At 41.7% G+C, this 26,452-nt stretch overlaps 1 protein-coding gene across 1 annotated transcript in view; it reads left to right on the forward strand.

The window, feature by feature from the left end:
• Positions 1-12,418, forward strand: part of helt (helt bHLH transcription factor) — a 67,403-nt gene extending 54,985 nt beyond the window's left edge. The window contains exons 3-5 of the mRNA XM_067982593.1: positions 10,065-10,169; positions 10,308-10,404; positions 11,437-12,418. Coding sequence (XP_067838694.1) covers positions 10,152-10,169; positions 10,308-10,404; positions 11,437-11,927 — 606 coding nt within the window. The 5' untranslated portion in view covers positions 10,065-10,151 and the 3' untranslated portion in view covers positions 11,928-12,418. The remainder of the gene's footprint in view (positions 1-10,064; positions 10,170-10,307; positions 10,405-11,436) is intronic.
• Positions 12,419-26,452: the final 14,034 nt, after the last annotated feature.

The following is a 26,452-nucleotide window of genomic DNA, read 5'->3' on the forward strand; positions in this document are numbered from 1 at the left end:
TTTCAAGTGAAAATGCTACTGATAGCCATTTAGATCCTCAGGGAGGCATGTCACGTAATGTATTGAAGTGTTCACCATGACAAATGATTCTATGCTCAGGTGATGTATAACTCTGCACAGGATTCTTACAACATAACTGAGTGTCACACACAAATGGCAAATGCCGATTAAAATTGTGATATTATCAGAGAGTTAGCATTCATGTTTCAAAAGTAAAGTATAAAATATTGGTTATATGCTGGCTATGGGAATACTGCATCAAAACGAAGCTGAAGTGGTGTGAAACTATCTTTTTGTTCAATCAAATTAGGTAGATTTTTTGTAGTTAGACTGCAAATTTAGCATTGATTCAATGTAATTTTCATAAATAGCTGGATCACAACAGATGACCATATCAGCAGCAGAGGGGTGAGATCACTATTAAACCACATATTCATTAAAATTCTATTTGCAAATGGTTGAGCTGAGACTGATGGGGTGAAAGTATTCTCTCTTGTTGGATGAAAGAATCCTATTTGAATTGAATTTTGACAGTCTCAACTGACTTCCAGGTGAGAGTGGATCTGCAGAATATATATAAGGCTTTTGACAAGGTCCCACATGGCAGACTGGTCAAAAAAGTACAAGCCCATGTGATCCAAGGGAGAGTGGAAAGTTGGATCCAAAATTGGTTCAGTGGCAGGAAGCAAAGGGTATTGGTCGACTGGTGTTTTTGTGACTGGAAGGCTGTTTCCAGTGGGGCTCCACAGGGCTCAGTACTAGGTCCCTTACTTTTTGTGATATATATTAATGATTTGGACTTAAATGTAGGGGGCATGATTAAGAAGCTTGCAAATGATACAAAAATTGGCTGTGTGGTTGATAGTGAGGAGGAAAGCTGTAGACTGCAGGAAGATATCAATGGATTGCTTAGGTGGACAGAAAAGTGGCAAATGGAATTCCATCCGGAGAAGTGTGAGGTAATGCATTTGGAGAGGGCAAACAAGGCAAGGGAATACACAATAAATGGGAGGATACTGAAAGGTGTAGTGGAAGTGAGGGACCTTGGCGTGCATGTCCACACATCCCTGAAGGTAGTAGGGCGGGTAGATAAGGTGGTTAAGAAGGCATACGGGATACTTTCCTTTATTAGCCAAGGCATAGAACATAAGAGTAGGGAGGTTATGCTGGAACTGTATAAAACACTGGTTAGGCCACAGCTTGAGTACTGCGTACAGTTCTGGTCATCACATTACAGGAAGGATGTAATTGCACTAGAGGAGATTTACGAGGATGTTGCCAGGACTGGAGGAGTTTAGCTATGAGGAAGGATTGAATAGGCTGGGGTTGTTCTCTTTGGAACAGAGGAGGCTGAGGGCTGATTTAATTGAGGTGTACTAAATTATGAGCGGCGTAGTAGAGAGGTCAATAACCAGGGGACATAGATTTAAAGTGATTGGTAGAAGGATTAGAGGGGAGCTGAGGAAAACTTTTTTTTCACCTAGTGGGTGGTGGGGGTCTGGAACTCACTGCCTGAAAGGGTGGTAGAGGCAGAAACCCTCAACTCATTTAATAAGTACCTGGATGTGCACCTGAAATGCCATGACCTATAAGGCTACAGACCAAGTCCTGGAAAGTGGGATTAGGCTGGGTGGCTCATTTTTGGCCGGACGCGATAGGCCGAATGGCCTCCTTCTGTGCCGTGAATTTTCTATGATTCTGTGATTCTATATTAGGCTCAAGGATAGTCGGTGAACACACAAAGACAATTGATGTGGGAACTGGAAACATTCACACAAATGCAGTAGAGACTAGTCTTCTGATGTTGGGGTTGAAACACATTGTTCTAAATCTACCCAGCTGGTCTGACATGCGTGGAAACCTATCACCATGCTTAAGATTCTCCAAGACACGCTGCTCTGAGAAATCCACACATGTAGAGTTTCTGTTTGCCTGGTATGGAGTGCACATTCTCCCTCCAGAGACATACCTTACCTACCCAAGACCTGAGTTCTTACAAGCAAGGTTGGCAGAGCCCAGGGTTAGGAACTCCCAACTGCCACTGAAATACTGCTGGAGTTTAACCAGCTAAAACCATGCAGCTTATCGCTACAGAACACTGCTAAGCTTCCCCATGCTTAACCAACCATGACGACCCTGATTTGTAGAGTTATCTGGAGCAGAGTGAAAAGTATCACATTCCCAAGTGACACATTTACCCCTCTCCACCACATTAGTGAGCCAGACTGGTTGATCAGTCAACAACAGCACCCAGCACTGTGGAACTTGCTGACTTACACATTTGATTATCAGCTTGGCTCATTTGATAGCATTTTTCCTTTGACTCAGAACTTGAGTTGCCTCTGCCTCTGACTTAGAACATGAGTTCTGATGAAGGGTCATTGACCTGAAACGTTAACTCTTGTTTCTTTCTCCACAGATGCTGCCTGATTTGCTGAGTATTTCCAGCATTTTCTGTTTTTATTTCACATTTCCAGCATCTGCAGTATTTTGCTTTTGAATTAGGTATTTGAGCCCAACTCCAGGATTTGAACACATAGTCTAAGTCAACAGTTCAGTATTGAGGGGGTGTCTTTTGGGTGAGACATTAAACCGAGACCCCGCCTACTTGTTCAGATGGACATATGGCACTATTCAAAGAAGCACAGGGAATTCTCAGTGTTCTGGACAATATTGTCCACCAAGTCAGCACCTCCAAATGAACTCATTAACAAATTTTAGAAAAACATTGCTCTCATTTGCTGTTTGTGGTATCTTTCTGTGTGAAAAATTGGTTACCGTGTTTGTTTATGTAACAACAGTAACTACACTTCAAAAGTAACTCATTAATTTGTAAAGTGCATTGCAACACTACAGAGAAGTGATAAAGCACTATATAAATGTACGTTTTTTTCTTTTTCTCCATTTCCATTTTCACACTTCATCTCTGTAAGGACATTTTGTATTTTCCCAAGTTCAGAGAATTTTGGTGTAGGTTGGTGAACACCATGTTTTTGGGACCCTTAAGTTGGGCATAGTGGTGCTGTTGGAGTTTAACCAGCTAACAGTATGCAGCTTACAAGCACAAAATATTGATAAGTTTCCCTTTGCTTGCCCAGTTACAACCATTCTTACCCATTCCGCCATTAATTTGCAGGTTTATTTGGAGCCAAGTGGGAAGAATCCCACTTGTCATCGGTTGTCATCGACTTACCCTTTCAAGTTCCATCAATAAACCAGGCTGGTTGATTAAGCATTAATGGAGCCCCGGAGTACTGCAGGCTCCGGTATCAGATCACTGAGTAGGCCACAGAGAATCAACTCATTTCCAATCTCCTGTTACGAGGAATATTGGGTTGGAGCCAACTTGATCCCACCTAGAGGAGGATGATCAGTAGTTGGTTATTAGGCAACTAAGATGTGTTGGTTTGAGCTCTCACTAGTTGGGCAGCAAATACCATAAACTCCAACTGAATGACATGGTGTGTAGCACAACTTCCGTAAAATGTGTGAGTACATTGTCACCATTGTGCTCACCACAACATGGACACATGCCACACCCCACTGACTGATGGTTCCCCAATTGGTGGTGCAGAGTTTCAATAGCAAATGCTTGCCTTGCTGCAACCCAATCAAGTTAGTTGTGGAGCTCTAACTTATTCACATATCTGGTCTCCAGCTGTTGTCCTAAACCTCAGAATCTCCTCAGCAGGTAATTGGCAGACATCTACTTCAGCATACTGGAAGGATATACTCAGGACAGTTTGTGACATTCCAGCCGTTGTAAAGTTCTGGACGTCCAAGTCTGATGTAAATTGGGGATACTCATAGCCAACTACTTAATTGTCCCCACATCCCCCATCCCCCCCACCTCTCAACTGTGTTTTCCACAATCAAGTGCTAAAACAAAAGAATCATAGAATTTACAGTACAGAAAGAGGCTATTCAGCCCATGCTACTAGTACTGGTACTAGCTCTTCACATGCAGTTGTTTCTTCTTAGCCCATTCCCTGGCTTTTCCTCATATTTCTTCATATTCTTCATTTGCAAATATTTATTTAATTCCCTTTAAATCTATGTTATAGTTTCTGCCTCAATCGCCATTTGTAGTAAAGTACCATTTCAATACCCTGCTTTGTGAAAAAAAATTCTTCTAATGTCCCTCTTTGCTCTTCAAATGATAATCCTGAGTTTTTGATCTCTTCTCTTGACTCCATCATCCTCCTGGACAACCTGGCCTGTCTCAGGTGCTAAAGTCACAGCATTGCAAGGTAGATTTGGCTGTGCATCCATACAAAAGTGGCAGTACAGCTCAGAAGACTTCCAGGCATACAAAAGAAAGAAAGAACTTGCATTTATATAGCCCAATTCATGTCCTCAGCACATCCCAAACACCATAGAGCCAATGAATAACTTTTTGAAGTGTAACTACTATTGTTATGCAGGCTAAAACAGCAGCCCATTGGACAGCAAGGTTGCACAAACAGCAATGAGACAAATGACTAGTTATAGGGTAAATGACCAGTTGAGCATTAAATGTTGACCAGGACACCTCGCCTGCTCTTCTTTGAACAGTGCCATTAACCTGAGCAGGCAATTAGGGTCTTGGTTTTAACACCTCATTCAAAGACGGCATCTCTCTCAATGCATTACCCACTTAGGACTTAGGTAGCTGAAGTCACGACCACCAATGGTGAAGCGCTGAAAATTGGGGATGCGCAAGAGGCCAGAATTGGAGGAGCGCAGAGATCTTAGAGGGTTGTTGGGCTGGAGGAGGTTACAGATGAGAATTTTAAAATCTAGTCATTATCGGACCGGGAGCCAATATAGGTCAGCGAGCACAGAGATGACAGGCGAACGGGAGTTGGTGCGAGTTAGGACACAGGCAGCAGTTTTGGATGAGCTCAAGTTTATGGAGGGTGGAAGATGGGAGGCCAGCCAGGAGATCATTGGAATATTCTAGTCTAGAGGTAACATAGGCATGGATGAGGGTTTCAGCAGCGGATGAGCTGAGGCAGGGGCGCAGACGGGTGATGTTACAGAGGTGGAAGTAGGCGGTCTTGGTGATAGAGCAGATATGGGGTTGGAAGCTCATCTTAGGGTCAAATAGGACCACAAGGTTGCAAACAGTCTGGTTTAGCCTCAGACAGTGGCCAGGGAGATGGATGGAATTGGTGGCTAGGGAGTGGAGTTTGTGGTGGGAACCAAAGACAATGGCTTCAGTCTTCCCAATATTTAATTGGAGGAAATTTCTGCTCATCTAATAGTGGATGTCAGACAAGCAGTGCGATAAATCAGAGGCAGTGGAGGGGTCGAGAGAGGTGGTGATGAGGTAGAGCTGGATGTCACCAGCATACATGTGGAACCTGACATTGTGTCAAGGGGCAGCAAGTAGATGAGAAATAGGAGGGGCCAAGGATAGATCTTTGGGGTGCTTCAGAGGTAACGGTGTGGGAGCTGGAAGAGAAGCCAATGCAGAAGCCATTGCTGGAGATTCTTTGCCGATGAATGGACAGATAAGAATGGAACCAGGTGAGGGCAATCCCACTCAGCTGGACAACAGAGGATAGGTGTTGGAGGAGGATGGTGTGGTCAATTGTGTCAAAGGCAGCAGAATAGGATGAGGAGGGATAGTTTACCACGGTCACAGTCATATAGGATGTAATTTGTGACTTTGATAAGGGTTGTTTCAGTGCTGTGGCAGGGGTAAAAATCTGATTGGAAGGATTCAAACATGAAGTTGCAGGAAAGATGGGCACAGATTTGGGAGGCGACAACACATTCAATGACTAAGAGGTGAGTGCTCCCACTAAAGCAATCCCTGAGGTGTGAGGGCCATTCCAAGAGGCCATCTTATACTGGTTAGAGTCAGCCGTGACTCAGTGGTAGCTCGCCTCTGAGTCAGGAGTTTGTGGGTTCAAGCCCCACTTCAGAGACTTGAGCACATAATCGAGCCTGACACTTCAGTGCAGTACTGAGGAAGTACTGCACTGTCAGAAGTCTTTCAGATGAGAAGCTAAACCAAGGCCCATCTGCCCTCTCAGGTGGACATAAAAGATCCTATAGCACTATTTGAAGAAGAGCAAGGGAGTTCTCCTGGTGACCTGGCCAATATTTATCCCCCAACCAACACCTAATGGTCAAATAAATCTGGTCATTTATCTTATTGTAGTTTGTGGGATCTTGCTGTGCACAAATTGGCTGCTGTGTTTCCCATATTACAACAGTGACTACACTTCAAAAGTACTTCATTGGCTGTAAAGCACTTTGGGACGCCCTGAGGACATGAAAGGCATTATATAAATGCAAGACTCTCTTTCTTTCACCACTCTTACTTTGGCTATTTGGAGGAACCATTGATGCTTTGATCTTTCCTTACCTTCCTTTCAGCCTTTACAGCATCTGCCAAACTTGAAGAGATGAGAGATCACAAATTTGTACCAATTGGTACTCTGCACCATTAAAATATAAGGCCCTAGTCTGGATTTATGATTCTCATGTGGTTATCTCAGCTGAGTACCAGGATGGTATTGCATGGGAAAAAGACACTTCCTCACAGGGAAAGATGGAAAACTGACAGGTGGGTACCCAGCGTCACTTCAGTGCACTTCTTTACATCTGGGCACACACAGAATGAAATAGGCAGAGATTTGGGGAACCTACTAAGAAAGGGACATCTGTTAATGAAAAATATAAAAATGTTATATTGATTTAGAGTTGCATAAACGCTACGTAAACAGGAATGCCTAGGTTATTCCATCCACCTTTATAACTTACTGGTGAATTACTCCTCGGTTGATTATTATGAGGTCTCGGTCAGCCGTGGAATGAATTGGGCATTTCGCTGCTCCACATTGGGTATTATCTAAATGTTGTATTAAGAAACGCGCACACATGGACACTAAGAAATCTAAATTATAGTTGTTGTTATTGAAATGTACCTTGGCAACTGTCTCTAAAACAGAATTAATCCAACCGAGTTGTTCCTCTTACAGCGCCCTTTATATTTTTACACTTGAGAGTCACTGTATTATAACCAAGTGGCGTTCTATTACCACGCTGAGACAAAACAAGCAAAGTTCCAACTATTAAAAAGAATTCCAAAAGCACAAATGGGTGTGAATGGGAGAGTTATAGGAAGACCTAAGAACTAAAATTGTTAACCGCCTTATCCTATGTGGTTTGGAAAGTAAAACGCACCCCGCGGGGTGCATCAAACATTAAATATAAAAGCATCACTTAAAGGCTGTACTTAGCTGCATTTTGAGTATGTTCCACTGTCATACCAAACTCTGATTAAGTGTGAAAAAGAATGAACGGTCTGTGGGAACTTCGCGACAGATTATTTCTTCACAAATAAACTTAGACATGTATACAATATAAATAAGATTCTATATTTTTAATTTAGCTGACATGCGCAAAGGTAAAAAAAGACGTCTCCAAATTATGTTTAAAATGGTGGCAGTGGTAACTAAAACCGAAAACTGAAATTTGTACCTCACAAAATAAAGAGCTATGGATAAGAGTAAAACAAAGATAGGTTTTTTTTATCTTCAGCAAAACAGGATAACGATATAGGGCAGTGTATTTACCTTCTGTTTGCTTGTGAGTTAGTGTGTAATATACATTAACGTATAGTGAAATGTAAACGGTATATACGTAGAATCGGTGCATTAAATATGCTTTCCATATAATTGTAAAGACGGAGTTGCTTGAGTGACCTTGCGTCTTTTTTCACTTGAAAATTAATTCAAACAGAACAATTTCCCATTGAAAGCTCATCGCCAAGGCCACTATTCTCAGTTAAACCGATTTGTCTGACAAACTGATGCTAGCCACATTGTGGCAAGTCAAAAGGTCGTGGGCATCACTCTCTGCAAATAACAACTTACATTGTACAGATTTTTTCCACAGGGCATTTCGATTTCTGTGACACTTCTGTAGATCTTAATTTTAAACTTTGAGAGAGGTATTTAAAATGACTTATAAAATGAAATTCCTCTATTTCAGATATCTGATCATATATATCTTTTTTAAAAAGTGTACTGTATATGGAAATAGATTTTAGTTTTCCTGTTCGCTGTATTTTTTGCACTTTATATACACATATTTTAATTTATTTTTTGTTTGTTTTGCTAATGCTGAAATAAACCAAAATTATTGTCTTTTACGTGACCCCCAAAGGTGACTATAAAAAAGAGGACTGTAAATATTCATCTCCTTTCATTTTTTAAATAATCGTTAATCTCGGATGCCAGTCCATTGTACGATAAAATACTCCTTTCACATTTTACAAATTATATGTTTATTATTTACAAAATGTGAAAACATACTTTTATTATTTATTTTTTAAAAATCCCTGCGCAAAAATGTTGTGATGCAGTGGGGAGGGGAGTCTGTTAAACTAACGCCACCAGACAAAACAATCGCCAAGTTAACTTTGCTTAAAAGGCCGCTGTAAAAAAAATAAAGCAGCTTTGTTCCCATTTAACTTAGTCGCATGTTAAAATATTTTTGTTATGATAATATTGCAAAAGCGGGATGCAAAGTAGCCTATCATATCAAAGCGCTGTCTTTAGAATATTAGCGCCCTGGCTTCTCCACTTGGCGCATTTAAAGGGACCATTTTAAAGGCGATTGTCTCTTTCTCTCTAATGACATTTACCGGATCAGAACATGCTGCTAATTCGATCATCAAGCTTTGCCCTCTTGAACAATGCCAGAGTAATTTTTCCCAAAGTTTGTTAAATTGATCAAAATTAGGCAAATGAATAGGGATCTCCAGGCTCTCCCTCTTGCAGGTGACAGTGAATAATACACTTTTAGACCAGCTGCATTTTCCCTTTTATTTTTTTTCTCTTTCTCTCTCTTCCCCCCACAATGCTTAAAGATCTCCCATTATTAAAATTTAGGCCAACGAAACTATTCATTCGTTTCAATAGACATTTTCTTATAGGATAATAGGCTACAAATTGAGCCCACCAAATCGAATCCAGTGGTGGGTAGCCTCGTGTGCCAAAGTCTGCTGGGGCTGGTTTTGAAGCAGGCAATGTTCGTGTGCCAGCCCCGGTCCCACACCTGCCGAGGTCTCCAATAAATAATGAGTGGAAACAAAAGCTTGCCATCTCCCATAAAATGGATGTGTCACCAACTCGTGTGAGAACAAACGAGAGCCTTCCCCTTCCCTTGAACTCGGCGGAACAGCCTATTAAAGGCTTACTTAATTACTTTAATGACTCCGGACATGCTTGAGGGCTGGGATCGCTCGCTTGAGTTTTGTAAACAGGCGAAATCGAAAGGGAGAGGGAGGGGGGGAAGAGGGAAAAAAAAGAAACTTTTTTTTTGTTGTTTCTTCTTTCTTCTTTTCTTGTGCGCATTGCGCCCTGATGGATCAGGGCAGACACCAGCCTTAGTTCGCATTTCCCGCCTTTTTATTACTATGCAAATGATATTCGGAAAGGGATCACGTGTCTTTTGAAGAGCCACGTGGATTAACAAAGCAGGACTGCCCCCTGCTAACCCCTCTCTATAGTACCTCAGCCCAGATTTCTGCCACCTCTTTAACCACATATTCCCCAATGCCCCGCTCTCTAATCCCATCGAATAATTTAGGCAATGAATGCACTGGTCCCCTTAATGATCGCTTTATAAGGAGCCACTTACAGCCCGAGAGGAGCACAGTCGCGTTTTATTTTACTGCAGAAAGCACACGGGGAAAAGTCTGGCTGCTATCGGTGAAAGTCTTTTAATTGTTCAGTTTATCTTCTTTGAGTGAAGATGTCCTCCAAAACGAAAGAGCGCAAGGTAAGAGCACCTTCATGTCATATTTTAAATTCAGTCTCGCTGGCCTCTTCCAACAGTATCTTTTTGACTTTAAAAATTACAGTACAGTCTGGCTTTTTTTTTGCTGAAATAATACAATATTTTTTTCATTCATTTTTATTGAAAGAAAAGTTTCTAGTTGAGCGGAATGAAAATCCTTCGCGGAGAGGGTGGCCCCAGTAAAACCGCATTCTTCCGCGGGACGTCCCGTTCCCATTCCCGTTTTTTTTCTGTAACGAAGTCTTTTTTTTTAAATTTCTCAGACTGCTCCAGTGTCCCACAAAGTGATTGAGAAAAGACGCAGAGATCGGATCAATCGCTGTCTGAACGAACTTGGCAAAACTGTTCCAATGGCACTGGCAAAACAGGTACTTGCTCCACAATTTCTTTAATCGTGTATGTTTTTATTAAATAACATGATTAAAACTAGCGATGTTGCTTTCATAACGCACAACAGACTGTTTGTTTATTATCTGCAACTATTGTATCGTGATCTCTTATTTCAGGGCACTGGGAAGCTGGAAAAGGCTGAGATTTTGGAAATGACAGTTCAGTATTTAAGGGCTCTGCACTCGGCTGACTTCGCCAGAGGGAGAGAAAAAGGTAAAGGGCCACAACCCTCTCATTTAAAAACTTCAGAAAGTAACCTTACTTCAAACCAGTATGACACTTTAACTTTGGCAAGCTGGGGGTGAAGTATTAAGTGCAGAACGTGCTTGCAACTGAGCGTAAATCTTGGGTAGAAAACATACAAGTGTAGATCAGGTTAAAAATGTGACCACCTCCCTCCACCCCCCCTGGCGAGGCCCATTTCTCACACTTGTCAGCACTGTGTGCATCTGTACACATTCATAAAACGCTGTACGTTTTCACTTCAAGAACAAAAAAATACTTTAATGCTAAGCACTTTTTTTTCTAGTAAAGAAACTAAATTGAATTAACTGGATAGTGGTGTTTTCTTTTTAATGAAACTTCAAACTACGTTTGAAGTGGCGCTTTGGGGCCGTTACGCATGTCTGAGAGGATTACTGTTACGTTTAAGCACATGGACTTCATAATTTTTTTTAAAAACTTTAGAGACCTGCACACTGTTCTCTCCCCATATCACGAAATTTTCTAACCTGAAAAGGTGAAATGTATCAGTCATCCCTTTTTTTCCCCTCAAGACTTCGCATTGGGGAAAGTGTGCCTCCAGACTGGATGGAAATACCCTTTTATAGCATGTGGCATTTACAAATTCTAACAAGCAAGCTCCCATTTACTATCAGAAAATTCGAATGGGAATATCAGTACCAATGCTTGGACCATACTCAAACGGGTCAGTAACCAGAAATGACTTGTCACTTTCCTGATCTTCAGTACGTTTTCAAAATCACCATGCACGCCACTAGAAACTATAATTCGAATGGTGTGATTTAAATAATAGCACTGATGTTGTAATGCGCATACATTTCTAAAATCATTTACAACCATATAATTGAATTCATGTCGTTATATTAGCATGGTCTGTTTTCTGTCATTTAACTGCGTTTTAAAAGTCAAATGTTACCCAAACCTATGGACAATCCATGCCAATTTGAAGAGGATAGTTGTGTTAACACAAGATCTAAACAAATGTGTTTTTGTTTTACGTAGGCGAGTTACTCGCAGAGTTTGCTAACTATTTCCACGCTGGTTACCACGAGTGTATGAAGAACTTAGTCCATTATCTGACCACGGTGGAGCGCATGGAGACTAAGGACACCAAATACGCCCGAATCCTCGCCTTCTTGCAGTCCAAAGCTCGCCGATGTACCGATCCCATATTCGGGCCAATCTCCTCTCACGACACAGAATATTCGTATCAGTTTCACCCCGTTCCAGAGTTTACAAATTCGCGTTTAAACGAATCACTATTACAACAAGGGGCCGGGGTGGCGAGAACACAACCATTGCACTGGCACGGCTCAGCTCGGAGTCCCGGGCTCCCTTTTATCCCGAGTCCGACTATGCCCATTACAAACCCAGGTCAGCAACACAACTTCCTGCACTCTATGCAGGGCCTTGATCGCCATTACATTAACTTGATTGGACATTCTCACCCAAATACGTACAGCCTACACAACTCCCAGCACGTAAACTTATAAAAAGACATGTCTTGGGATGGTGCTACGGATCCATGTAAAACAGTTCATCAGTTAGAGCGCGCCCATCAAGCGCATTCTGTGACTGTAAGCAACCAGTGCAAATCGTTTTATACTTGATGTTAAGTGTATAACATGGTATCAGGTTAAATACATGATATTTAGTATAAATCAATAATTTATGAATTGGTCCTACACAGAGTTATTGGACATCAATTTGTAAAATAAGTAAATGAAATCCATCGGGCTTTAGATGGGGGTTTGGCAGCTATAGTGCCTCCAATCTCCCTCATGATGGTTCAACTCACCTCGCCAATGATGTTTACACAGGTTATACTGTATATTCCACGCCGTAATATCTATTTTGATACCTAAAATTGTCTACGTTTGTGAAAATTTAAACGTGTCATTTTTGCATAATTTTAGTTTTTATAATTGTGTCACGCTTTTAACTGGAACTATATTCTGAAATATATTTTTATTTTCAGTTTCTTTAAATTTGGGGATGGGAAAGCCTTGTTTTATATATACATAAAAAAAATCACGTGCAAGTTCCACAGAATATAACAAAATGCAAAATAATTAAAGAGTGCAGTTTTATTCTTCCAATTCTGTCCTGTCTGCAATTTATTTATTTTGGCGCCGTGCCGCATTTATTTACAAACACCCAAGTGCCCAAAAAGACAAAATAAAAGTCTGTCGTTATCTTTATTCTCCCTGATCAGGCGATGATATTTTAAAATGTTTATCCCATTCTATGCGGTTCTCCACTCTGTATAAACGAACGGTGGGTGTTTGCGCAGCTCCAACTTGGACTTTAGAGCGCTTTCCTCGGTCTGTGATCCATTCCACTGAAAATAAATCGATTCGATCTTCCAAGGATTGTGGAATTTAAACGGTTTACATAAATGCATACATAATATAGTTTGCACCCTCTGCGGCTGTGTCCTGAACTGTAGAACTTGCCACATCCCGGTGCGTTTTAATCCAGACAGAGGCAACAGCTCCTCTCACATCTTTTTGAGGAAAGTGGTATCAACATGTACAGTAACTGTACCATTTGCGGAAATGGATACGATGAACACGAAAAAAATCATCCCCCATTATTGTTCGGCCCATTAACTACTTTTAAATAACACCCATAACGTAAAAATTCCTGAGAACGAAATTAATAACTAGAAAAATAGTTTTGTTAGGCAAAGGTTAAGATTAATTCTCATTCTATTTGACAAACCTATCGCACCTCCTGGAAGTGCACTGGTGTGCCCTTTAATAACACCTTGCCCGATTTCATTGGAACTCCTTCGCTATCCAAAACGCACAAGGTGCGCGTTTAGCATACTTCACAAGTGTGGAGTGTTCATCGATCTTTGTGAGTTTTTTTTGACAATGCAACGGTAGAGTCCTTCCGCTCTCTGAAGAGCGTGTCAACCTGGGTGATTAATAATTATAGGATTGTGATACTGCTACTGGATTTATCCAGTCTGGTGCAGTGCCCCACACTCAATTTGTACAGACGGACAACATTACACGTGGACCAGCGATTGGATAGGCCGTACCACTAATCATATTTACAAAATTAGGTAAAATACAATGGGATTCATAACATATAGTTCATCAAGTCTAACCAGCCCTTCTCCAGGAGTTAAGTTGGCTCCTAGAATTAAAACACTGGGGGCGGAGTTCAGCTTTAGCCGGGCGAATGATGCCAGCCCAGACTCCTGGTGCCCCCTTGGTGCGAGAGCTGAGCTATGCCCTCCGGGTAGGGAATTTCATGTAGACTATGTAAGTCAAATACTCTTAGAGCTCTTTATCCTGAGCAATCATCCGAGTCCACCGAAAGCTAAAGAATCTACTGGCAGATCTTGTTTTATTCACTTCGTTGCTTTGAAAATGGGAAGCAGGCGATTTTTTCAAAAGCCATTACCAAATTAAAATTAAACTGAATAACATTCGGTAGTTTTAGAGTGGTCCACTGTCTCTTTTATACATACAGTTAGTTAGTTCAACACGCAACCAGAACAGAACTACATTTCAGTCTGATGCCGCACAGTTATAAAATTCATATAGGGGGTTCCTGATTTTGAGCTGAATGGTCGGATCTCATCTCTTAAGATCTGAAACCGGTTAACATCTGTAAAATACAAAGCCTGACATTTATACGTTGTACACTAACCCTATTAAACTAGCTTTCCAATAACAAAGGCAAACAAAGTAATTAAATGACAATCATCTACTTGTAAACCTTGTTTGGTAGGATGCAGCTGTTACTTTTAATATAAACAAAATAAAACAGCACAAATGTTATGATTGGCAGCAGTTCCATTGACTAATAAATCTTATGACTAATAAATCCTATGACTAATGTAGATGTGGAAACCAATAGAACAACTTTTCAATTGCAGTGCACAGGTATTAATGGCACTTTGAAGTAACTATTGGTTCTGATCGACATTTAATCGGTTACAGTTCTAATTACTGCATGCCATATAGATTAAGCTTAAATATTGGTGTGGAGCATGCATTATTGTGACCCCGTAAAAATCTCCATTTTGTTTTCATTGCAAGTGTTATGCAATAAGACACTTAATGTCTTATGGATTAATTTTACTGATGTGTTTTATAGATTTTTTCTAAGTTGTGCCTCATATTATTCTGAGAAGACTGGTTTGTAAACATTTTTTATAGAATCATAGAATCATAGAATCATAGAAGTTACAACATGGAAACAGGCCCTTCGGCCCAACATGTCCATGTCGCCGAGTTTATACCACTAAGCTAGTCCCAATTGCCTGCACTTGGCCCATATCCCTCGATACCCATCTTCCCCATGTAACTGTCCAAATGCTTTTTAAAAGACAAAATTGTACCCGCCTCTACTACTGCCTCTGGCAGCTCGTTCCAGACACTCACCACCCTTTGAGAGAAAAAATTGCCCCTCTGGATCCTTTTGTATCTCTCCCCTCTCACCTTAAATCTGTGCCCCCTCGTTATAGACTCCCCTACCTTTGGGAAAAGATTTTGACTATCGACCTTATCTATGCCCCTCATTATTTTATAGACTTCTATAAGATCACCCCTTAACCTCCTACTCTCCAGGGAATAAAGTCCCAGTCTGTCTAACCTCTCCCTGTAAGTCAAACCATCAAGTCCCGGTAGCATCCTAGTAAATCTTTTCTGCACTCTTTCTAGTTTAATAATATCCTTTCTATAATAGGGTGACCAGAACTGTACACAGTACTCCAAGTGTGGCCTCACCAATGCCCTGTACAACTTCAACAAGACATCCCAACTCCTGCATTCAATGTTCTGACCAATGAACCAAGCATGCTGAATGCCTTCTTCACCACCCTATCCACCTGTGACTCCACTTTCAAGGAGCTATGAATCTGTACTCCTAGATCTCTTTGTTCTATAACTCTCCCCAACGCCCTACCATTAACGGAGTAGGTCCTGGCCCGATTCGATCTACCAAAATGCATCACCTCACATTTATCTAAATTAAACTCCATCTGCCATTCATCGGCCCACTGGCCCAATTTATCAAGATCCCGTTGCAATCCTAGATAACCTTCTTCACTGTCCACAATGCCACCAATCTTGGTGTCATCTGCAAACTTACTAACCATGCCTCCTAAATTCTCATCCAAATCATTAATATAAATAACAAATAACAGCGGACCCAGCACCGATCCCTGAGGCACACCGCTGGACACAGGCATCCAGTTTGAAAAACAACCCTCGACAACCACCCTCTGTCTTCTGTCGTCAAGCCAATTTTGTATCCAATTGGCTACCTCACCTTGGATCCCATGAGATTTAACCTTATGTAACAACCTACCATGCGGTACCTTGTCAAATGCTTTGCTGAAGTCCATGTAGACCACGTCTACTGCACAGCCCTCATCTATCTTCTTGGTTACCCCTTCAAAAAACTCAATCAAATTCGTGAGACATGATTTTCCTCTCACAAAACCATGCTGACTGTTCCTAATTAGTCCCTGCCTCTCCAAATGCCTGTAGATTCTGTCCCTCAGAATACCCTCTAACAACTTACCCACTACAGATGTCAGGCTCACTGGTCTGTAGTTCCCAGGCTTTTCCCTGCCGCCCTTCTTAAACAAAGGCACAACATTTGCTACCCTCCAATCTTCAGGCACCTCACCTGTAGCGGTGGATGATTCAAATATCTCTGCTAGGGGACCCGCAATTTCCTCCCTAACCTCCCATAACGTCCTGGGATACATTTCATCAGGTCCCGGAGATTTATCTACCTTGATGCGCGTTAAGACTTCCAGCACCTCCCTCTCTGTAATATGTACACTCCTCAAGACATCACTATTTATTTCCCCAAGTTCCCTAACATCCATGCCTTTCTCAACCGTAAATACCGATGTGAAATATTCATTCAGGATCTCACCCATCTCTTGTGGTTCCGCACATAGATGACCTTGTTGATCCTTAAGAGGCCCTACTCTCTCCCTAGTTACCCTTTTGCCCTTTATGTATTTGTAGAAGCTCTTTGGATTCACCTTTGCCTGATCTGCCAAAGCAATCTCATATCCCCTTTTTGCCCTCCTGATTTCTCTCTTAACTCTACTCCGGCAATCTCTATACTCTTCAAGGGATCCACTTGATCCCAGCTGTCTATGCATGTCATATGACTCCTTCTTATTTTTGACTAGTGCCTCAATCTCCCGAGTCATCCAAGGTTCCCTACTTCTACCAGCCTTGCCCTTCACTTTATAAGGAATGTGCTTACACTGAACCCTGGTTAACACACTTTTGAAAGCCTCCCACTTACCAGACGTCCCTTTGCCTGCCAACAGACTCTCCCAATCAACTTCTGAAAGTTCCTGTCTAATACCATCAAAATTGGCCTTTCCCCAATTTAGAATTTTAACTTTTGGGCCAGACCTATCCTTCTCCATAGCTATCTTAAAACTAATGGAATTATGATCACTGGTCCCAAAGTGATCCCTCACTAACACTTCTGTCACCTGCCCTTCCTTATTTCCCAAGAGGAGGTCAAGTTTTGCCCCCTCTCTAGTCGGGCCATCCACATACTGAATGAGAAATTCCTCCTGAATACACTCAACAAATTTCTCTCCATCCAAGCCCCTAATGCTATGGCTGTCCCAGTCAATGTTGGGAAAGTTAAAGTCCCCTACTATTACCACCCTATTTTTCTTGCAGCTGTCTGTAATCTCCTTACATATTTGCTCCTCAATTTCCCGTTGACTATTTGGGGGTCTGTAGTACAATCCTATCAAAGTGATCTCTCCCTTCTTATTTTTCAGTTCTACCCATATGGACTCAGTGGGCGAACCCTCGGATATATCCCCTCTCACTACTGCCGTGATGTTCTCCCTAATCAAGAACGCAACTCCCCCTCCTCTCTTACCTCCTGCTCTATCTTTCCTATAGCATCTGTACCCTGGAACATTGAGCTGCCAGTCCTGCCCCTCCCTTAGCCATGTTTCAGTAATAGCTATAACATCCCAGTCCCATGTACCCATCCATGCCCTGAGTTCATCTGCCTTGCCCATCAGACTTCTTGCATTGAAATAAATGCAGTTTAATCTAGTCTTCCCTTGGTCTTTGCCCTGCTTTCTCAGACCATCTGTCCGGTCATGTTCTGTACACTCTCCCTTACTGCCTTTTGTTTCTGTCACCACTTTATTTCCCACTGACTTCCTGCATCGGTTCCCATCCCCCTGCCACATTAGTTTACTGTAGTCTGATTTTAAAAGTTACATTTCAAAAAGCCCAGTGACCCCAAGATAGCCATTAAAAATACATAGTTTCCTGTCACTATATTTCTAAAATAAATATATATTTTTATATGATTTTGTTTTAATATCTATATTCTGTTAAATATATACTGCTTACAATGCTGTATATATATATATATACATATATGAAATATCCAACATGGAATGCTAAAGTTGGACATTATAGCAGTTCCTATTTTTTTGTAACTTTCTTTTTCCCCCATCTCTTCTGAAGATGGTTGCTCTTGCTGTTCCACTGATCCTGGTAGTCTTTTGGTACTTCATCCAAGTGGTCATTCATAATATTCGAGTCTGTCCAGTGGGCTGTTCCAACATGGGGTGGAAAGGGGAGATCATATGATGCAGAGTTACTGTTGATACTGGTATTATACCAGTACAATTTTTAAAGTGGTATGAGTGGACAACATGTTACACCAGCAGCCATCACCGCTTCAGTGGATGTAATGGGTGGCATTTTATACAGTCCAGCTTTATATGTTTGAAACTGAAAATTGGGTCCCTACATGCAAAAAGTGAAAGGAAATTGCATATATTTACCTTTCTGTGATGCAATGTTGGGGAGGAATGGTAAAAAAATATACTGAGCAAAAAAAAATTCCAAGAAAGCAACAACCAAGACATTCTCAAACCTAATATGTACAAAAGAGTCATGTGTTGCATTGCTCACCCACCCCTTCCAATTTTCTTCCCTGAAGATATGATTACCACAGACACCATCAGACCTCTGGTACTTTACCCAAATGACCATTCTTTGTGTGTGAGTCATAGAATCATAGAATCATAAAAAATTACGGCACAGAAGGAGGCCATTTGGCCCATCTTGTCCGTGCCGGCCAAAAAAGAGCTATCCAGATTAATCCAGCACTTGGTCTGTAGTCCTGTAGGTTACAGCACTTCAAGTGCACAACCAAGTACTTTTTAAATCTGTTGTGGGTTTCTGCCTCTACCACCCTTTCAGGCAGTGAGTTCCAGACCCCCATCACCCTCTGGGTTAAAAATTTCTCCTCAGCTCCCCTCTAATCCTTCTACCAATTACTTTAAATCTATGCCTCCTGGTCACTGACCCCTCTGCTAAGGGAAATATATCCTCCCTATCCACTCTATCTTGACCCGTCATATTTTATACACCTCAATTAAATCTCCCCTCAGCCTCCTTTGTTCCAAAGAAAACAACTCCAGCCTATCCAATCTTTTCTCATAGCTAAAATTCTCCAGCCCTGGCAACATCCTCGTAAATCTCCTCTGTACCATGTCTAGTGCAATCACACCTTTCCTGTAATGTGGTGACCAGAACTGTACACAGTACTCAAGCTGTGGCCTAACTAGTGTTTTATACAGTTCTAGCTTAACCTCCCTGCTCTTATATTCTATGCCTTGGCTAATAAAGGAAAGTATCCCGTATGCCTTCTTAACCACCTTATCTACCTGCCCTGCTACCTTCAGTGATCTGTGGACTCCAAGGTCCCTCTGTTCCTCTACACCTCTCAGTATCCTTCCATTTATTGTGTATTCCCTTGCCTTGTTTGTCCTCCCCAAATGCATTACCTCACACTTCTCCAGATTGAATTCCATTTGCCACTTTTCTGCCCACCTGACCAGTTTATTGATGTTTTCCTGCAGTCTACAGCTTTCCTCCTCACTATCAACCACATGGCCAATTTTTGTATCATCTATGTTCTTATGTTCCCATGGTCCTATCTGCAAACTTCTTGATCATGCCCCCCATATTCAAGTCCAAATCTTGGTCTTCTGGATAGTGCTATTAGCAAACTATTCTCCATCAAAAAATGGTCAGCTGGCAAAGTGTTGGAGGGCTGCTGGTTCCCATAGAACCATAGCCCAAAATAATTAGCATATTCATGAAAGAAAATTGGGAGGGGGTGAGTGAGAAATGTAACATGGGACTCCATTGTACATATTGGCTCCTGAATGTTTTTATCCAACATTTACATGTGCACTTGCTAGGAAAAGACACTAAATCTGGGATGGGGACGCTGGCTAATTTTTCCCTCCCTAACCCTAACTAAAAACACAAAATGTAATGCCCTTATAACAGCCTGTGCTGAGAACAGCTAACTCAGCACAAATCAGGGATCAAGCCTGAGACCTTTATGATCTGTATGGCTCAGTGCCACACCAAGCAGTTTACTTACCCACTGAGCCAAGAGAAAGAGCTTATGTGTCACAATTAATAAAAAAAACTAATTGCTTGCTGCGGATGTGTGCACAAGTTGATGTCTTGACACCACACGGTTCTTTGTGGTGTAGTTTGTATCAAAGTCACATCAGTTGCAGTTATACTGCAGCTGAAGCACAGCACTAGTGAGGCAAGACTACCTTCTCCAGGTAATTTTGTACAGTTAGGAGAATATCAAACCCATCCACATTAGATAGGTTTATGCTGCCATTATGTAATATGAAAGGTTGCTCCACAGCAATGCTCATCCACATCCTATCCATCCCCAAAATTGCCTATTTTCACTTGTATAACATCACCTGCCTTTGTTCCTCACCACTGCTAAAACTCTCATCAATGCCTCTGTCGCTTCCAGGCTCAAACACTTCAGTGCTATAACTAGCCTCCTGAATTCCACCCTACACAAACTGCAACTCATCTAAAATGCACAGCCTGAATCCTATCCTGTATCAGGTCCTGCTACCTACCGGACTGACCTCATTTGCCTCCACATCACCCAACATATCAATTTCAACATTTTCATCTTTGTTTACAAATCCCTCTATGGCCTAACAAAACCCTAACTCTAATCTCCTCCAGCTCTTTATTCCAGCTGGACCCTCCATTCTTCTAGTATTGGTCTACTGTGTCCCCTCCTCCCTACACTTCACCATCACTGACAGAATTTTCAGTTATCATGTCCCTGCATGCTGGAATTCTCTTCCGAAATCCCTTCATTATACATTTCTCTCCTTCTTCGAAAACCTCCTCAAAATACATCTCTTCAACCACTTCTTCAGTTACTTACTCTTACTCTTCTGCTAACTCCTGCTTATTGTCTATTTATCTCCCCCACAGTATGAAATACCTTGGAATACTTTGGCACAATAAACGTACTATGTAGATGTGAATTGTTGTGGTGTGGTAGAATTGCAACAGTAACACAACAAAGCCATTCAAACCTCATATTCACACATAACAGTTTCACCAGGGCTCTTTGGATAACACTTAAAAGCAGGAAACTTAATTTATTTTCCAAACTATATCCCGGAGACACTGAAGTCAAGAGTAATTTTTAAAATATTCATTCTTAGGATATGGACGTCACTAGCAAGGCCAGCATTTATTGCCCATGTGGTCCTTCTTCTTGAACTGCTGCAGTCCATGTAGTGAAGGTTCTCCCACAGTGCTGTTAAATAGGGAGTTCCAGGATTTTGACCCAGTGATGATGAAGGAATGGCGATACACGTCCAAGTCTGGATGGTGTGTGACTTGGAGGGGAACTTGGAGGTGATGGTGTTCCCATGCACCTACTGTCCTTGTCCTTCTAGGTGGTGGAAGTTGTGAGTTTGGGAGGTGCTGTCGAAGAAACCTTGGTGAGTTGCAGCAGTGCATCCTGTAGATAGCACACACTGCAGCCACAGTGCACCGGTAATGGAGGGAGTGGATGTTCAAGCTGGTGAATGAGCTGCTGATCAAGTGGACTGCTTTGTCCTGGATGATGTAGAGTTCTTGAGTGTTATTGTAGTTGCACCAATCCAGGCAATTTGTGACTATTCCATCACACTCCTGACTTGTGCCTTGTAGTTGGTGGAGAGTCTTTTTGAAGTTGGGACATCAGCCACTCACCACAGAATACCAAGCCTCTGACCTGCTCTAGTAGCCATGGCATTTATGTATCATAGTATCATCGTGGGTACAGCACAGGAGGAGGCCATTCGGCCCTCATGTCTGTGCCGGCTCTTTGAAAGAGCTGTCCAATTAGTCCCATTCCCCTGCTCTTTCCCCGTATCCCTGTAAATTTTTTCCCTTCTAGTATTTATCCAATTCCCTTTTGAAAAGTTACTATTGAATCTGCTTCCACCACCCTTTCAGGCAGTGCATTCCAGATCATTACAACTCACTGCGTAAAAAAATGCTTCTTCATGTCGCCTCTGGCTCTTTTGCCGATCACCTTAAATCTGTGTCCTCGCTTACTGACCCTTCTGCCACTGTAAACAGTTTCCCTTTATTTACTCTATCAAAACCCTTCATGAGTTTGAACACCTCTATCAAATTTCCCCTTAACCTTCTCTATTCTAAGGAGAACAACGCCAGCTTCTCCAGTTTCTCCACATAACTGAAGTCCCTCGTCCCTGGCACCATTCTAGTAAATTTCATCTACACCCTCTCTAAGGCCTTGACATCCTTCCTAAAGTGTGGGGCCCAGAATTGAACACAATACTCCAACTGAAGTCTAACTAGTTTTTATAAAGGTTTAACATAACTACCTTGCTTTTGTACTCTATGCCTCTATTAATAAAGCCCTGGATCCCATATGCTTTTTTAACAGCCTTCTGAACTTGTCCTGCCACCTTCAAAGATTTGTGTATGTGCACCCCCAGGTCTCTCTGTTCCTGCACCGCCTTTAAAATTGTATCATTTAGTTTATATTGCCTCTCCTCATTCTTCCTACCAAAATGCATCACTTCATACTTCTCTGTATTAAATTTCATCTGTCATTTCACCAGTCTGTCTACGTCCTCCTGAAGTTTGTTACTATCCTCTGCATTGTTTACTACGTTTCTGAGTTTCGTGTCATCTGCAAACTTTGAAATTATACCCTCTATATCCAAGTCCAGGTCATTAATGTATATCAAAAAGAGCAGTGGTCCTAATACTGACCCCTGGGGAACGCCACTGTATACTTCCCTCCAGTCTGAAAAACAACCGTTCACCACTATTCTCTGCCTTCTGTCCCCTAGCTAATTTTATATCCACACTGCCACTGTCCTTTTAATCCCATGGGCTTTAATTTTGCTAACAAGTCTATTATGTGGTACTTTATCAAATGCCTTTTGAAAGTCCATTTACACATCAGTAGCTGATCCAGTTGAGTTTCTGGTCAATGGCAACCCCCTGGATGTTGATGGATTGATATTCGGCGATAGTAATGCCATTGAATGTCAAGGGGAGGTCTATAGTGAATGGGGACCTGTCATATTATTTTACTTCTGATGTGCTACAGGTTGGTCAGTAATTGCTATTATTAATCATAGAATCTTACAGTACATAAGGAGGCCATTCGGCCCATTGGCACTGTGCCAGCTCTTTGAAAGATCTATCCAATTAGTCCCATTACCCTGCTCTTTCCCTATAGTCCTGCAATTTTTTCCTTTACTATTGAATCTGCTTCCACCACCCTTTCAAGTAGTGCAATCCAGATCATAACAGCTCACTGTGTAAAAAAAAATTCTCCTAATCTCCCCTCTGGTTCTTTTGACAATTATCTTAAAACAGTGTCCTATGGTTACTTACCCTCCTGCCAGTGGAAACAGTTTCTCCCTATTGACTCGATCAAAACTCTTCATAATTTTAAATCTCCACTTAACCTTCTTTGCTCTAGTGAGAACAATCCTGGCTTCTCTAGTCTCTCCATCTCTTAAAAAGATTAATTTTTAGTAACACCGCTAATGTACTACTAAATCTTGGAGACCATAGTGACTCCTGGTCTGGCTGACTGAGCTGATTTTGGCAGTGACAACTGAGCCCCTAAATTTGGCCTCAGCAACTGTAGGTAAGGAACAGAGAAATCCACGAGGGCTGCCACCCTTGATTAGTATTCAGTGACTCTTGCTGCAAAGTACTTAAATAATTCTTCAGATGAGAACAGGATCGGGCTGGGCTGTGATACCCTCCGTGGTTGAATAGCCTGCGGACATTCATTGGGCATGATCAGACATGATCTCATTGAATGGCGGAACAGGCTCGAGGGGCTAAATGACCTCCTCCTGTTCCTTATGTTCCTACGGCTCGACCATGAGGAGTGGTGAGGTAGCCCTGGAGGACAGCTAGTCCCAGTGGAAGCCTAAACCAACAGGTGTCAGAGCTTTTAGGAGGGGAAGGGATATATTGTCAAAAAGTTGAAATTTCCCAAGGCCCGTCCTTTCTCCGTAGCTGTTAAATGCTGAAATATTGATTTTTATGGCATATTTGAGTCTAAATTTTGCTCCGTGACCAAGTTACAATCGAAGCGGCTAAAGACCAAAAGCCTGACTCGCGGCGATTAAAGGATTGTTGTTTAACCTTTACAACGATCACCAATGTAACACTATTTTCAGGTAGAATGAGCTATTTTATTTAATGATTGATGTTGCTTTGATAAAAATGTATACTACAATCGTCTTTGACAGAATATTATGGTCGCCTGCTCTTTTAACTGGAAGCATTACAAAAATGCCTTGAGATCTGCCATACCAGTAAAGATAAAAGTATTTTAAAAAAAAACTATGACCCAAAGCACCAATTTGCCAAATCTGGCCAAAAGTCGAAGTAGCAGATAAATTGTGTCTTTCCAAAAAAGATTATCAACGTCAGCTCAACCCAGGAGGGGATTGATTCAAACCAGATTGTGACTAAATGCGTTTTTTCCCCTCTCCCACAAAGAATGAATTCATTTCTTCCTTTTCTCTTCACACTTTCTTTAAGTAAGTTGTATAGCGATGGTTTCCAAGAGAGCCGCAACAAAACACAAAACTTTTTGTTGTTTTTTTTCCCTCTCTATCTCTTTTTATTTTGACTGGAGGTGCTCCATTGTAAAAGCTGTGAAAAGGGACATTCCCCGCTTCCTTGCGCTTCACCCTTGAGTGGGCGAGAATAAAAATAATCGTCTCCATTAAATCAAAGGCTCCCTCTGTGTCCTGGGGAAACAAAAAGGCTGGGCTTGGCTGCTGGTGCCCCGAGTCCCGCAGGCTGTGCTGGCCGGGACGATGAGCTCTCAATCCCGGATTGCTGTCCCAATAGTTTCCCTAATACAGAGCTCACTTGTGCGTCCAAGCGTACACTGAGCAAACACATCGGCGTGTTCCAGCCACACACAAACACTTTTTTAAAAAAACACACTGACAGAAACCCATTCTAACAACTATTGTAATCTTCCATGCAGGTGTCAGCTGCAAACTAGTGGATGGACACGTTAATCTGCTGAGCAGCACCAATCCTCCATAGAAGGGGCAGAGTCGATGCAGATTGTAGCTATCTGGAGGTTTACGCGAACGGCTCGTTTGTTTTAGTGGCGATGTTCTGCAAACAGAAGTTTTAAAAAGAGACAGTATCCCCCTCTTTTTGTTTGTTTTCTTTAAGCTCCAAAGAACCCTGTGACCCGTTTTTGTTATTCCATACATGTAGGATTTAAAAACAAATGTCACCAATGAGATTTACACCAGGTTCTCGTTTACTTGGCTCGAACTTGGCTTAAGATTTCAGGTATTATAAAGAACTGCAATCACATGTAATGGGAATTGCCGATCCTTCTGCTACGACTGAATGAGGTGTGCTTGAGGGGAGTATGCAGTATTACTTTGCAACTTCTAAACTGATTCAAAAGGAATGAAATGTAACATTTTTTAAAACAAGGGGAATGTAAGATAGATATGATTTTTTGGAGTGCGGCAGCATTAAGAGTGGATACTTGCCTCTTTAATTTAAAATAAGGAATTATCAGTTCCACGATGCTACTTTTCTGAAAAAAAAATGTTTAGCCTTCAGTCTGAATGTCTCAAAAAGAAATCCGCCGTTGGGAAAAAGTAAATAATATCTAAGCTGATGCTGTGATCCTAAAATCGGTCCACACACTGAACGCGCTTGTCAGGATTAACAGGGGAGGAGGAGGTGACTCGTTCCATTTATGGTATTTGGATCCAAATCCATCTATCCTGCGACGGTGCCTTTTAAAAGATCACTTCTCCGATACTGATCCGGGGATTCATTTTGATCCTAGCGGTCAGAATCTTAATAGTTAACAGTTAAATACTTAGGTTATGCAAAACAGGCAGCGTACCTTCCAAAGAAAATGAAATGTTAAATGTATTAGTAGTTGAGTAATCCCCTCCAAAAATATCACTGCGACATTCACTAATCCTTGTGCCTTTCAGTACCACTGCACGACCATCGGCTTTAAAAGGGCAACACTGTTTGCGCTTCCTCACGGCACTGTGAAGCGCCTTAGGACGTTTTCTATGTTAAAGGCACTATGTAAATGCAAGTTGCTGTTTCCCTCCCTTTGCACATGTTTCATGCTTGTTTTTCGTTGACAGAATTCCCCAAAATTTCCAAAACTCAGGATGGGCTAAATAGTAAATGCGCCCCCAAACCAGATTCAGCCGTATTTTATTTCCCACAGTCCCCGAGACAACCCAACTGTGGAACAGAACTGCAAACTAAAGATAAATTCAACAAAGACAAAAAAAAGTAATCTTTCAACATATAGAATAACAGCTGCAGAACAGAAATCAGAGACAGTGCGGAGTCTAAAACCTAAACGCCTGGACTTATTAACTGCATGGCTGCGACTTCTGCTCTTAAATAAGGTCTGATTTTCACGAGTTACACGGATTAGAAAATCTTTATGACGAATAATGAGAACTGGTGTAGGACTGGACAATAAGAACTGGAAGAACGATGTTTACATTGTAAAAACCTGACGTAGTCAAACCCGGGATAAGTCAGCGATGAGGGGCGAAACCTGACCTAACTGAACAATGAGCAGATGCTCACACTTACCACCTTATTACCGCCAG

Source organism: Heptranchias perlo, chromosome 4 (assembly GCF_035084215.1).
Source record: "Heptranchias perlo isolate sHepPer1 chromosome 4, sHepPer1.hap1, whole genome shotgun sequence".
Lineage (NCBI taxonomy): Eukaryota > Metazoa > Chordata > Chondrichthyes > Hexanchiformes > Hexanchidae > Heptranchias > Heptranchias perlo.